The following is a 15,001-nucleotide window of genomic DNA, read 5'->3' as shown; positions in this document are numbered from 1 at the left end:
TTCCTCCTGCTCACTTTAAAAGCAGCCTACTTTAAGCTGTGATTCTTGAAATTCCTCCTCCTGTGTGTCTGCATGCTCTTCTGCAAGTATGTGTGTTTGTGCGCATTCATTTTTCCTCAGCACCTCTCTGCATAGCCTCACAGTTCAGCTCTTACTGAACTTACTTACTCTGGAGAGACTTCCAACAGCAGCCAGGGAAGCTGGGATTGCGGACCCTGGCAACACCACCACAATCAAATATGTATTTTCTATTTTCTTTTGCAGCAACAGAGGAAGAGCAGGCACACTGTAAATGTCAGGGTGACATCGCATCATGAGTTGCATGAGGTTCTCCGTGCCTTGCCCCTAAGAGGCTCCTTCGCAACCAAAAGGAGAACAAAAACCTCCTCGGCAGTACATGTGCAGGGGCTGGAAACTCCTGCTTATGTCACATCTACCCTTAAAAGGCTCTGCACTCTTGAAACTGCAACCTGACCGCTACAAGGCTGAAGGAACCAGAGTCCATGAAGAGTCATTCAGCCCAGCAAAAGTCCCCTTTCACTTTAAAGGTGAACTGCAAAGCAAAAATGAAAATTGAGTTTGGTCCCATTTCTGTGCTGAATGCTCTCTGTAACCAGGCTGTGGGGGAAGTATCCACCATGGAAATAATTTTTAATGACTCTTCTAGAAAAAAAATTCCCTCCTCTTCCCACCCCCAGTGAAGTCCACCTGATCATTTGATATGTACTAATGGTAGCTACTTCACTGGAGCCCTGCAATGTGTGATGAGATCGAACCATTGCAAAGGCTGACTTTCTTTTCCCTAGGCAGAAAAACACGTTTCATTCAAACTACTCCCATGCTGCAAATGACCCATAGAGCAGGGCTAATTAAGAGCAGAAAGGTGAGTTTAGAGGAAAAGTGTCCTTTCTGGTTTGCTCTGAGAGCCAGAACCTGCTGTCAGGAACAGCAGGAAAGCTATTGAGTCCTTATCCTTTAACAAAGATCCCTATTTCCTATATTCCTTGCCCACCCAAGCTTTAGAAACACCCCAAGCCACAGAGCACTTGGTTTTCCTGAGCAGCACCTACAGCCAAACGGTATGGGAGAGCCGACTGCCTCTGGGACAAAGGCACAGCAGAGACATTTGACTGCCCTGGCAGCAAAAGACCATACAATGCTTTAGAGAAGCAGCAGCAAACCGTTAGAAACCTCCAATTAATTCCTGGTGAATGGAAACCCCAATGCCATTCACTTTCCCCTCCATCTCACATTTCTCTGCCTTTCTGATCTGCTTTGTCTTTCTTGTCTCTTACCTTGCGTTACCGCTCTTCACACACGACCCCAAGGCAAACTACATGAAAAAAGATCCTTCTTGTTAGGCCTGAAGTCCTTTGACCCCCTCTGTGTAAGCAGCACATAAGACAACAGATCTGCACATTTTTTCGACTAACAGTTCTGCAGAAAGCTCTGAGGCAAATCGTCAGGTTTTCACACCGCAAACCAAGCACAGTCGTGAACCGGCCCTCCGAAATGGGGAGGGTCAGAACAGCCTTGCGTTGTTTTTCTCCATGAGGTGCCCTATACATCCTTGCAACAGTAGCCAGTCTTTCCACTCTTAAATTAGTGCCAAAACTGACTTTGTCTCAAACTGCACACGCGGGACTGCCGCTGCAGCTGGGCAAGGGCGCCTTCCTCACCCTATGCCCGCGTGAGGGCCGCGCTGTGGGTTGGAGAGTGGGACCAGAGGCAGCGCTGGGAGGAGGTGTGCGCTGCGCCTGCGAGGGAAGGATTCTCCTGGTGACAGGGTCAGGCTGGCTGAGGATAAGGTCTCGCAAAGGTGCAGCTTTGTCCCAGCGGCTGTCCCCAGGGTTCGGTGCAGGGAATCGCAGCCTGACGGCCTGCTAGTCCCTAGGCAATTCTCAGGCTCAGGCTTGTCATTTTCTCAGTAGTGCAATTCCCTTCCTCCCTCCCCCCTAAACTTACAGGAAATTTGTGACCATTTCTAAGCAAGACAGATAATCAGTTTAAAAATGTTTAAATTATGAAAAGCTGGGTCTTTGAAGAACCAGATCTTGGTCCCAGATGATTCTACCAGTGAGGAATCATATGCTCCCAAAGCTTTTCAGAGTTAAAATTCAGCGTATGGCTTCTGCTCTACTTGAAGAAATGCTTTATATTTAAGCTAAATCAGTGGTGTGACTAACTCTTATGAATATGTTCATCACAGAAAAGACCCCATAAGATGCCTAGACAGCTTCGGTGTGGAGCTACTGTGACATTTCAGCAGCGCATAAAATCACTGCCTTCCTCTGCATTTGCCTGTAAAAATCCAGTGGAGTGAAAAAGACCGAATATGGACAGGGAGAAGTGAGCACTGGCAGGCCCAGCTGGCAGACCTCTTCAAAGCTCCGCTCACTGAGTATTAACCTGGGCAAGAGTACGTGGGAAACCTCCCAGGTTCCTTCTCTCCAGACTTCATTTCAGCACGCAGGGAGTATGCGGAGGGAAGTCTTAGCGCACAGAGAAAGCAGGAACGGTCCTTTCACCTCGCACAACCCCTAGCACAAGCTTTCCGTCAGGAATTGCAGGCTTGCTGCTACCCTTCAGCTGCTCCGATAAAGCAGAGCAGCTGCAAACCAAATTCGGTCAGCTCGCGTCGCAGTGAACTCTTTGCATGTCAGGTTCACTTACTCATCCCAAATGCAGTAAAAGAGAAGAGGTGAAGGGAAGGCTTCCTAAAAAGAAACAGCTCTGCGCTCAGTCTGGCGGCAATTCCCTTCAGTCTCAGCTCCTCGCACGCACCCAGATTAGACAAACGGGCCCATAGCAATTAACTGATTAAGTAATCCAATCTTACAATGATGCCACGGCAGGACCAGGCTAGGCAAAGGGTTTGAACAGGTTTTCTCCAGTTGGGCTCCGCTTGCCTCAGGGCTGTACCCCGAGGGCGCCCTGCTGAGGGCGGCGGCACTAGGGCACCATGCTCCTCACGCGGCCGCAGCTTAAGCTGCGCTGCCTCACTTTATGAATTTCCTATCTCAAGATATTCACATTCCTTTTAAGCGAAACATTGACCTTGACTTGTCCAGCTTTTTACTGCTGGGTTTGGCAACAAATGCAATATCCCTGTAGTTTGTCAGGACTTTCTGTCTGACTCCTTCAACAGCCTCCCTTCTATTTTAACGTGGTTTTGTTTGACATGCAAAGAAATGCAAAGAAATCCCTGAAAACATGAAGCAGCTGTGAGAAGCAAAGGACATCTTCCCGAGGCTACAACCAAAATGACATCACATCTCTGGGGGTGGGCACTAACCCCGTTTTCTTGCGGCTGTGCAGTAGCTCAGGACCGTAATGATGACCAAAAAAAAAAGTATCATCAGCCTTATTTGTCTCCCTTGTTTTGATAAGAGGTAATGTTCTGTAGTTAACACTCATTTTAGAGTGATTCACACAGCACTCTCAACATATGTTGGTGTCAGATGCAGGCCCAGTTTCTTATAGACTCGCTACTCCTGTCAGATCCTGTTTAAACCCTCCCTCTGACTGCTGCTTCACTTGCAGGTCTCAAGCAAAACACTATGTTTTTCCGTGTCTTCTTTGCTGCTCACCACAAACTAGATTTCATGCCCCTTCTCGACCATCTTTCCGCCACTAGAGCCAGCAAGGCGATCTCACCAGAGAGGGAACGAAAGCAATTGCTGCTACTGAGTCACTGTTCTGTCAAAAACCCAGCTTTAAGGAAAAGGAAACGTAGTTAATCACAAAAAGTTCCATGATCTGTAATTAGCAACCGAGGACACGAGAGGGAATCTGAAGTACTTTGGCAAAGGGACTCGGGCAGCTCGGTGGCAGCTCCAGCCAGCCACTACCCCTCCCTCCTGCTGCGCCCAGAACGCGTTTCGGTACTTCTTGAGATATGAATCTTCTGCTTCCTGAGTCACGAGGGCCCTGCGCCGGGACAAGCCCACCGCTTGGGTATGTCCAGCCTGCTTGCTTTGTAAGACGAGTCAGATCGCAACTCTTCACATCACAAGTCAGTTGGCAAATTTCTCATCTTGGCATTAGCCAAGATGTCACTGCCAAGTGGGGAGCTGGAGCCAAAAGGCCAAAACACTTGGGGTGGGGGGACATTTCCACATACCTTCCCATTTGCTGTGGACCCCTCTGCGTGGATGGCGGCCCTGGGAGGACGGCGCATGTCAGCAGGGCCGCCGGGGATGGGAGCGGAAGGGCATTTTTGACGTGGGAAAGGAGGAAGGCTCTTTCTGAACCTTCCCCTTCTGTGTTCCCAGCACCGGGACTGGGTGAGCACAGCCAGAAAAAAAAAAGGACGAGGGTGGAGGAGATGGGGCTGTTCACTCAAAGCTCAAATCTAAATATAGCTGCCCCCTCAGAGGATTTGCATATTTTGGTTCCTGTCACGATCAGCTTCCTAACGCTGGCTCTTATGATTCCCCAGTTTTGGGGCAGAACCTAATGTGGCAATTGAGGAAGACAGGCCGTTGGGGGAGAGTTGCAGCACACAAAGACAAAAATAAGTTTGTTGATTTTTTTCCCCTGAAGATTTCATCCCATGCTGACTAGATCACTCTGTACTTCCTCTGTATTTATCTCTGCGCTGAAGATGTTCTCGCATCATTTTCCTGATTCCCCTAGTACCACTGCCACAGACACTGCTCTCCTCACAGTATAGCTGGGGAAGTTGAGACTGTCTCCATTGCTTAAGGCTCAAGTTTTCCTGGGTGTTTGCTAACTCTTGCTGCCTCATCTGCTCCACAGGTCGCCAGCTCCCTTTTGGAGCTCACAGAAGGTGAAAGTGCCCAGCAATCAGGAGAATCAAGTATCACACCTTCCACATTAGCCCACTCAAAATTAGAAAAACACTATTTTTTTTGCATCTAAGGGACTTGCTTAGACTAATAGCAATATTTACCAGCGCAGCTAACAAAGCTACAAGGCTGCCTGCTGTTATCCTGTTCTAAAAACAGCCCGGTCCCTGCTCCAGCACTAGCTTGCTAAAGCTGTGCGGCCGACAAGCTTGACAATAACCCTGCAGCTGGAGGACTGGCTGGAGGGAAGATTAAAGAACGCTATATAAAAGTGCAGCATGGCAAAACGGTAGTGAGCTGAAGGATGAATAACGGAAGGAGAACAAAGTAGTCCAGAGGTGTCTGAAAGCTACCGAGACCACAGAGGGAGTGAAATGACAGTGACTTGGGCACAGATCGCTTGTGGCACTGCAGATAATAGCTGGGAGCATCGCAGGTCAGGGTAGCGCGAGAAGGGGACGCTCTCAGCTGATAGGAAGCAGTGTCTAACAGTGAGATCTATTTAGACTGAAGAACCTTCCCAAGAGCAGGGACAAAATCCCTGTCTGTCAGGCATGTAAAGCCACACCAGAGGATACCTGCTACAGAGAGAGCAGTAGTGCAGAAAGGAAGTCGCCTAAATAGTCTTTTCTAACTTTTCATATGATATAGTAGCAGTGCAGACTCGCCAAAAAGTGAACGTATTTTGAGTGCAATATAGCTAGAGATGCCACCACCATTACCCAGCAGTCAGCACTTTTATTTTCAGCCAAGGAGTCCCCTGGGACCAATGATATTTTAAAAGCATAACAGTGAAAAAGCAGAAGCAAAGCTTGTGGCATTTCCGTGTTGGGAAAGATTTACATATTCTCAAATGAGCTCCTGAAACTCTTGATAGTGATGTCCCTCCACGGGGATAGATAAGCTACAATTAAACGTAAAGTTCATATATTTAAAAACAGAAACAACCTCCTTTTGCCAAGCAAACAGACTTGGCTGCATTCTACACATTCACCTTGCCACCTCATGAAAAATACCACATGTATATAGCATGCAGTGCTTGGAGTGGGAAACACATCTTAAGAAGGAAGGAGAATTTGTCTGAATGTGGAAATTCTCCTCCTGCTCTGCACAGCCTTAGGGTGCAGTTAGACGACAAAATTCAATGATCTCGTGGTTTTCTTGCACAAAAGGACGTGATCTGCCTCCCCTTTCCCTTCCAACCTTATGTGTTCCCACTGCTTTCCTTGCAGTTCTCTCCAGAAGCTGGTTCTACCCACTGCTTTGTGGGTGTAAAACAAAGAAAAAAGGAATCTGCTAAGGTGGGAGTTGAATTAGCTCATCCAAGGACCAGACACATGCCATGACTAGTGCAAACGAGGGGAGGACCACGCAACTCTAAGCAGAGGAGAGAAGAGCAGGACTGCACCTTTCAAGGGCAATGAACTGATTGGCCACCTCAGCTGTGCTGTCTGCCTGCACCCTTCAGGATGCAGTTTCATGGTACGCAAAGTCTGGTGTAAAAGCAGACTGCCACTGGGAGGGCGGGGGGGACCTTCCTAGCACCTGCCACACACTCGCCCACTTTCCTTGCGTTGGCTCTAGCGATTGCAGGCTGGGGCTTGGTTCAATGGACTGACCCAACAGAAAACTATGCTGCCCAAAGAAAGGCAGTGGGCTAACCCCATCAGTGGCAGCCTTCTTTTATATCTGATTAATTATGCCATGAAAGCACATTTGTAACTCAGAACTGAGGCAACAACCAGCAGGAAAGGTGTGAGGGCGTATAAAGCTGCAACTTCTGCTAATAGCCCACCACAGTATGTAAAACTCAGCCCAAAACTTTACATGTTTACATGCAAGAATGCCTGACATGGGTATTACAAAAAGGTTACAAATGTGTCAGTGATCCAAGAAATGTAAAAAAGTTAATAGCCTCAGAGTAATGCGAGCTCACCAGAGCTATTTTGGTTTATCCTGCGCTAACTGGAAAAAGGAAAAAATGGGGGTGAAAGAAGTGTTAGATGGGTAACTTTACAAACTCTTTATGTATGCGTATAACGACACTTTGATTGCACAAGAATTTGGCTTGTATAGGTTTTAATTTTATGGGCTTTTTTTTAAAGAAATCTTTCATTAAAAAAAAATCCAGAAAGAGTAAAAGGGAGTGTAAGAAAAAGCAATAGTCTTTAGATCAGTTTCTATTTCTCCAGGGAGGTTGGGCCAGTAGGTTTCACTCTGGATAGACAGACAGAGAGAATAAAGAGTTCCTTCTTAGTTCCGTTGCTGTTATTTTTTGACCAAAACCATTTCTTTTCTGCATATCTGGAACAGGAGGAGACAGAGACTCATCCGAAAAAAGAAAGAAAAAAACCTGAAGGCAGTTACAGCAATAAGACAGAAATTCAATTTGCATCTACTGATCAAGTGGGTAAACCTGGTACCTCAGAAGAAATTTCTGCCATCTCTGCCATACAGCCTGCCCTAGACACAGCCCGTGCTGGAGTTGGCACAGAAATTAGCCACAAATCACCTAAATCTCATTTCTAGTCATAGTAATGGCGGCTATGAAACAAGTAATCTTTTATGCCCTCAACCCTCTTTGTCCCTTTCCGAAACCTGGCTCTGCCCTGAGCAATTTATTGGCAGTACTGCTTGAGAGGGGATTCCCAGAGCAAGGTATCTGTGAGCAAAAATGCTTTTTCAGCGCTAAGGGAAGTGGATATTTCCCCCCCCCCCACCCTCCAATAACTCAGAAACACTGTAGGGATTTTCCTCAAAACTTCCCAAAAATTTCATGACTGGGAAGAAACAGAGAACTGGATGGTCTCCGGTTGGATGCAAAGACTGCAGAAGGCCTAAAAGGAATCCTCCATCGACACCAAAGAGGGACCGTTGGGGCCCTGCAGTCATTGCCTACTCCATGTTTGCACACCGGACAGGGAAAGATCGTACTGGGTGACTTCTAGCAAGGCTTTCCTAGGATAACAATCGCAAAGGCATTGGTAAAACCACTGTGAGTGAGAACATGGTGATCCCACAATTAGTAGGTAGGTGTGAAGGTGCAACAGCAGGGGAAAAACAAGCCCACAAGGGATACTAGCAACTTATTCAGACCCTAACCTGTAAATAAATTAAGTTTTTTTCTATAATCAAGGCTTTTCTGCCACTTTTCCACTCTGCTGAGACGGCAGGATGTGCACGCACATTAATGTCTCCAGCAGCAGGTGTCATCTCAGAAACGCCTTTAAGTTACGCTAACATCTCGGAGGAACCCTAGAGCAGCAAAATTAAGGGGAACAAACATAGCTGCGTAGTTTGGGCTTACGCAATTTCCTACACAATACAGTCTTCAAATCATCCTTTTAATTACCTCACCACCGCCACCTTTAATGCCCTCTACTCCCTACGATGGCAAAATTCAGCCTGACATTCCCTGCGTTACTATTTTACTCACATAGGGTATACAGAGAACACCTGCTGTCATCCTAGCATGCTATTTGGCCTTTTGGAGCTACAGCACAAAGGTGTGCAAGCACCAGGACACCTGGGCTGAACTCCAAGACAACGCAAGAGTAGCCACAGGCTTTGGGTGCCCACTTCAGTTGTGCCTTGATGTGGTCATGAGCAGTCCCAAATGGGGTCACTTCTGAAAATAAATGAACTGAAGTCTTGGTGACTGGCTTAGCAACGCATGGGAAGTCGCTGCCAGGGCCACGACAGACTCCAGGGCTTCACCATTTTGCCACGACGAGGTCAGAAGTAGGTCTTTGCGGTCCCTGTGGGCGACCTAGGGAAGGCATCATCTGCAAGTCCCAGTAAAGCTTTTAACATTGCTCCTATTTGGGTACTGTATGCACCATGTGCTGTACAGGTCACTAATGTGGGAATGCCTGTTTTTGGAGAGAAAGGAAGAAAGGTAACGAGATGTCTATGTGTGTGTACAGAGAGAGACAGAAAGCGTACCCGTCCTGTTGTTGTTATGAGCCTACCAAGCGACCCGCCTGCCCTGGCACCAGGGATTACACACGCTCATAGACTGAGGAAGAATTGAACAATTATGCCCCAGAGGCTGATATTACTCTTTAAAATAGCTTTTTCCACCCCTACACACACTCTAGCCCTTGCAGCGTTAAACCCCGCGATTTTGTAATCAGCCAGATTTAGAGAAGTCAGACCTCTCAGTGACAGGATTACCCAACCCTGCTGGCCTGTGTGCCTTGTGTCTCCCAACCCGACGATTCCCGAGCCCTCAGGACCGCCACGCTCCTTGCAGCCCCCACCTGCCCTCTCTAGCGGTGGGGCAGGGCAGGAGGCAGCACGGGCTGTGGCTCTTCGGGAGCCTGCTCTGTGCTGGTTGCTAGCTAGCTAGCTGTTCCTGTGCAACATGCAAGAGCCCCACAACTTTGAGATCTCTAGCTCTCTGTCAGATTTGGGCAACAGATCCAAAAGTTATGAGCAGAGGCCCGAGAAACAGCCAGCCAGCAAGCATGGCAGACTGTCAGTTCCTTAGTAAACCATATAAAAATGAACAGTTACTACCAAAATTCCTAGTTTTCTAGTAATATCACACTCCGATTTGTAGTACTGGATATTATCATACGTCAGACTGTATCCCTAAGTATTGCCTATCATCTTTGGTCTTTCTTGTAATTAGAAAAAATTACACTTGACTGGTGAAAACACAGGCTCATCGTTATATTAATAATACACTGCAATCTCTTCAGCTACAGAGAAACAGTTCTGCGTGTGGATGGATTATTTACACATGCAGTCTGTGCAAAAAATGCCTGTGTTTGACATGTGCTTTGCAAGTGCAGAGGTAAAGGAAAATAGGAGGGAAAAGGTCTCAAGAGCGGAGTTCAGGGCGGTTGCTTTCTCTACATGCGAGCTCTGCGGTTCAATCCCTGTTAAATTCTCCAACTTTTGTTTTAAGGTTTCAAGACTGAAACCCCAAATGAAAGTCAGCGGAGAGCACCAAATATCGCCCAGTTTCACAACCTCAGCATGAATAGCTCCTAATTTTGCAAGACTTGACTTTTAATCAAAGCCTGGGTTCACCCCAGGTTTGCTCCAGAGTATCGTTTGCTACAGCGACACGCTAAAACCGCCAGTAGGCGCAACCCGTTTTGCGCCGGTAACAAATCCCCGCTCGGGAGCGAGCTGCCGGCGGTTCCCAGGGGAACCTTTCGCCCAGCTGCGAAAACTCACCCCAAACCTCTCGAGGTGGCCGGGTCGCGGGCGAGCCCTTCGCCCCGGGGCCCGGCCTCGAATTAGCGCTGCGTGGGCGCGACGAGACCGGCTCCGACGCGCGCACACGCGGCCCCCTCCAGAGGGCTGAGACAGCCCGACCACAAATCACCCTCCTGACCGAATTTCGGCCGCGGTGAAAGACGGCGGCGTGACCGCCCCGTGGCCCTTCGTCCTCCCCGGCCCGCGGGTCAGCGCCACCGCCGCCGCCACCCCTGCTCCCGCCCTGCCCGAGGCGCGGACGGGCGCCGACGTGCCTCCTTACCTAGACTCACGAGGCGAAACACAAGGAGCCCGAGCCAGAGCCACCTCTTCAACGCCGGTCGGGACGGCGCCAGCCCGGCCTGGGGGCGGCACGCCATGCTCGCGCAGCTCCTGGGGCGGCAAAGGAGAGCGCCGTGCCCTTAGGCAAGCGGCCAGGGGGAAGCCGCGGCCCCGACGGACGCCAGGCCCCCGGGCACCCCGGTGGCCCCGCCGCCACGGCCGCTGCCGGCCGCCCGCTTCCTGCCTGCTCCCTCCCCACCACCGCTCGAGGGAAACGGCAAAAAGGGGGTTTCGCTCTCCGGCCCGGCCCCGCGCCCAAGGGCGCCCCACGCCGCCCCTCTCCCTCCCCGGGGGGGCGCGGGCTACCTGCCGCCAAACGCCGGGTGGGGGGCGGTGGGGGGCAAGCGCTGGCCTCCCGTGGCCCGCGGCCTCAGCGGCGCGCCATGGGGCCCGGCGCAGGCAGGCTCAGGCTGGGCCGCCGCGCGGGGCCCGCGCCCTCATAAGTCGTTTCGGGCCGCCCACGGCTTCCTCGTGGGGCGTGCGTAACGCCTGTCCCCGGCGCCCGCGCCGCCCCACGGCCTGCCCCGCACCCAGGCACCGCCGGCACAAGCCCGGGGCCGGGGCGCAGGCTTTCCTTCGCTCTTCAGGGTCTGGGGTTGTGGGAGGTTTCGTTTATTTACTTATTATTTATTTATTTATTTTCCCTTCCTTCTTTTGCCCTCTGCGAAGCGGCAGGAGGTTTCGGAGCTCCCCCCCGTGAGCAAAAGGGCTCCGCCGGCAGCACGAACGGCTGGCCAGGCAGGTTACCGGTGGCGTTTTTTCATACTGCTGCTTGCGATGTGTTTAGGTTTGATGCCTGGTGCCGCTTTGAAAATAATCCTGCGTAAAATTACGTCTGGAACAGAAAGATCGTGGGATCAGGCTTCACAATGTAATCCGTTAGCATTCCTTATGTTGAGGAGATTTAAGAAAGACTGTTTAGGCGGTGTGCTTTACCTGTCACAGCCAAACGCCCAAGCGAGAAGCAGCTGCCAGAAGGGCAACCAGCACCCAGCAGCTGTGGGACTGAACCAGCCTCGGGGAGCAGCAGCAGCAGCCTGGTCAGCGCTTGCGGAGAGAGTATTTTCCATCGTAGCGGGTTTTTCCTCCAGTTCAATTTAGCAGCTCCCTCACTTCGAAGCTGAGAAACCATTTTCTCAGCCAAAAATAAAGCCCGAGCTCCTCATCTCACCTCCGGAGAAGGACAAGGCAGGGGACGGGCGTGAACTGTCCTCGTTCGAAAGCCTCAAAGGACGCAGTAATCGGAAGCAAGTGGTTTAATTCGTTAATTCCAAGCAGGGTTTCCCTCACTTTCCAATGCAAAACATGTTTTGATAAATCTCTGCTCCTTGTGCCCAGACCATTTTGGGGGGGGTTAGCTCAGTATTTTAAAGATGTCCTCTGGGTGCGTTTTAACTCGCTTCCACTTTCCAAACGAGAACAGTCTGAAACAAACCCTAAGCAGAAAAATAAATTGCTTATTAAGGATCCTGATTAAATAAGTCCTAAGTGATGTAAACTTGTATGGGTATAACACATCATCCTGCAAAATATAACTAATCCAGGCAGAGCGTGAGAGTTACAGTTCCTTATAATAACCACAGTTAAAGGGTTACACACCAGTGAAAACCTGAAGTTTTTCAGGAAAAAAAAAAGTGCAAAAGCAAGACAAGATTAAAATCAATAATTTAAACACAGATTTCTGGCTTGCTGATTTAAATTACTTTGATTTAAAGTGAAATAATCCTCCTTATCAGAACTGATTTGCCACTATGTTGCCACGGTTTTTCTTCAGTACAGCTGCCTCAAATTAGAGGGAAAGATGTAGAAGTGAACTGGGCTTATTAGATCATAACAAAACTTGGTTTCCTTTTGACATAACTGACCACGTTTTGATAGAGAAATCACATACCAGAGCAAGAACAACTAATAATTTCTATGTAAAAAAAGGAAAGGAAAGGAAAAAAAGGAAAGGAAAAAGGAAAGGAATAAAAAAGGAAAGGAAAGAAAGGAAAGGAAAGAAAGGAAAGGAAAAAGGAAAGGAAAAAGGAAAGGAAAAAGGAAAGGAAAAAGGAAAGGAAAAAGGAAAGGAAAGAAGGAAAGGAAAAAAAGGAAAGGAAAAAAAGGAAAGGAAAAAAAAGGAAAGGAAAAAAAGGAAAGAAAAAAAAGGAAAGGAAAAAAAAGGAAAGAAAAAAAAGGAAAGGAAAAAAAAGGAAAGGAAAAAAGGAAAGGAAAAAAAGGAAAGAAAAAAGGAAAGAAAAAAAGGAAAGAAAAAAGGAAAGAAAAAAAGAAAGAAAAAAAGGAAAGAAAAAAGGAAAGAAAAAAAAAGGAAAGAAAAAAAAAGGAAAGAAAAAAAAAAGGAAAGAAGGCTGAAATGGCCCAGAGGAGTTTGCTGTCGAATCAGATGGGGACTGTGCCTGTATGTTGCAGGGTTTCTAACACTCATGCTCTGTCAGCTGGATTCTGGCTTAAATTCTTTACATTTGTACTCTGCGAATGCATTTTCTAACAGGACCATCAGCAGAGTTGGCAGATTAACTAGTCATTCATATATCACTTTTCCAGTTCCTGCCCTAGCTCTCCAGCCGCTGAGCCATCCTACCCTCGCTGCATGTCTCATATGACAGCACAGCATTTTTAGGCATTTAGGAACCTAACCTCCCTGCAAGTGAGATGGGCCCACATACTTTCTACACCTAGTCTAATCATTATGTGGTTACTGGAACCCCTGCTATGGGTGTTCAGTTTATCATCTCACTTTCATTTTAAATTCAAGTATAATTTTTTTTTTTTGTTATTAGCATATTACAGCTAGAAAGAATCTCCAGCCTGTTGCATCCAGATCTGTATTTATCGCTCAGAGTTTAACCCTGCTCTTCGACAGGCAGTCCTAGGGAAGATAGGTGAGCTCATCAGCACTTGAAATGCCTCACTGCTCCATTGCAGCGCTGCCAGGGTCTGGGGTATGTGGGTCCCAATAGATGCTCGGACCGTACTGGCAAGTTTAGCTGTATCCTTAATGGCTTAGCCCCACAAATGGCAAAGACAGTGGCTATATACCCAGGCCCCAGAAACAGTATTTTTGCTGTTGCGAGACCAACTGGCCAAGGAACAGAGTCCTCAGAAGGGAACAAGGAAGCAAATCTCTTGTGTCCCCAGCCGTTTTGTCTGCCTGGTTACTCCCGTCTGCCCTGTCTTTTCCTGCCTGACCCCTTTCATCAGCTTTTGGTCTGTGGCAAGGAGACACAATATCTGTTCTCACCCACGCTGCAAACTGGGGCAGCTAATCACGTCATTAAGGCTGGCTGGATTTTGTACAGAAAGCTGAACTCAAGGATGTTATTCGCGGTCAGAGTTCCTTCTCTTTTTCTAGGTATCACAGCTCTTAGTCTTCTCCTACAGAGAGCTCGCTGATTGCAAGAAGATTGCAAATAACGGGAACGGTGTAGCAAAGTGCTCTGTTCTACTTTGACTAGAGGCTGAAGTCATAATTTTCAATCACTTAAAGCTTCCCTAAGCGTATGTACTTTATTCTTGGAAGCCATGTCTTCAAGGGAAGACAGGCTATGCATCCTTAGTCAGGAGGACTCACAATAAAAGCCACAGTTCAGAGGAAACCACAGTGGGCCTTATAAGCCCACTAACATCACAATAAAATCCTCATAGGAAAAAACTGTCTCATGCACTTTAAGGGGCCTTCAGCGTTTTACCTTTACATGCTCCAGAATCAGGTTTAGACAGACAGAAGCAGCATTGCAGCCTGAAAAGGGAAGTTTAATAAGAAACGGCCTCTCAATTCTACTAAAGACAGTTACTGTGGAAAAGAGGAAGATGCAAGAGCATCACATATACCACATTTTTCCTTTGCTTTCACACAAACCATTAGGAAAAAAGCAGAAAATACAAGTGAAATTTTGCAACATGTATGCTCCGTGGAGGAAATTGATTTCACTAATCAGCACTTGTGGTAAAAGCGCACTCAAAAGGAAGGTTGCTTAAATACATTACTACCAGAATTCTCCTTCAGACTCACAGACATCACCAGCTTTTTCCGAACGGCAGAGTCACCACTGCAGAAACATACACTGAGAGTAGTATCAAACTTTACTACTTTACATTTCTAGTGACTGGCAAAACCAACCAAACAAAAAACTCTTCCTATTTCTCAGTCAACATCTCATAGCAGAGAAATATCAGAAAGAGCATAACTGGATACATACTGAAAAGCAAAACACGACACCTACTCTCCAATGAAGAATTATAACTACATTCCCTCCTACAGATTGATGATTCCTTTTATTGGCTTTAATGTGACAGATATGTGGCAACAGCCAGCATGCTTTTAATACAAGAACATACAGGCCAAATGGAAAGTATACAAGATGTGTTTCTAGATACATAAACTCATCAAAAATGATTGCGCAAATGCCTTAAAAAAATTCTTTGTCAGAGAAATGATCCCGCTGCAAAGCAGAGAAACATTTTAGGAATGTTTTTCTCAGTATTTGACGGCTAGAAGACAAGCCTGTGGAACAAAATGTATACAGAGGAATGAACTGAGTACAGTTGATGGCACTCATCTGTTCATTAGTGGAGTAAGTGATACCTTTCTTTGTAAAAGGAGGGCAGAAAAAGGCCCTATTAAAGAGGTTCAAGGG

General features: G+C 47.7%; 1 protein-coding gene across 2 annotated transcripts in view; it reads right to left on the bottom strand.

The window, feature by feature from the left end:
• The window catches only part of LOC104149204 (T-lymphocyte activation antigen CD80), a 31,522-nt gene that overhangs the window by 15,155 nt on the left and 1,366 nt on the right, over nucleotides 1-15,001 (bottom strand). For both annotated transcript variants that reach the window (XM_068910215.1, XM_068910223.1), the window contains exons 2-4: nucleotides 11,301-11,800; nucleotides 11,112-11,199; nucleotides 10,306-10,415 (exon numbers count right to left, since the gene is read on the bottom strand). In XM_068910215.1, the coding sequence (XP_068766316.1) occupies nucleotides 10,306-10,415; nucleotides 11,112-11,199; nucleotides 11,301-11,496 (394 nt within the window). In that variant the 5' untranslated portion in view covers nucleotides 11,497-11,800. The remainder of the gene's footprint in view (nucleotides 1-10,305; nucleotides 10,416-11,111; nucleotides 11,200-11,300; nucleotides 11,801-15,001) is intronic.

This window comes from Struthio camelus, chromosome 1 (assembly GCF_040807025.1).
Source record: "Struthio camelus isolate bStrCam1 chromosome 1, bStrCam1.hap1, whole genome shotgun sequence".
Lineage (NCBI taxonomy): Eukaryota > Metazoa > Chordata > Aves > Struthioniformes > Struthionidae > Struthio > Struthio camelus.
The sequence above is the reverse complement of the archived record's forward strand: the minus strand, read 5'-3'. Positions and strand labels throughout refer to the sequence as shown.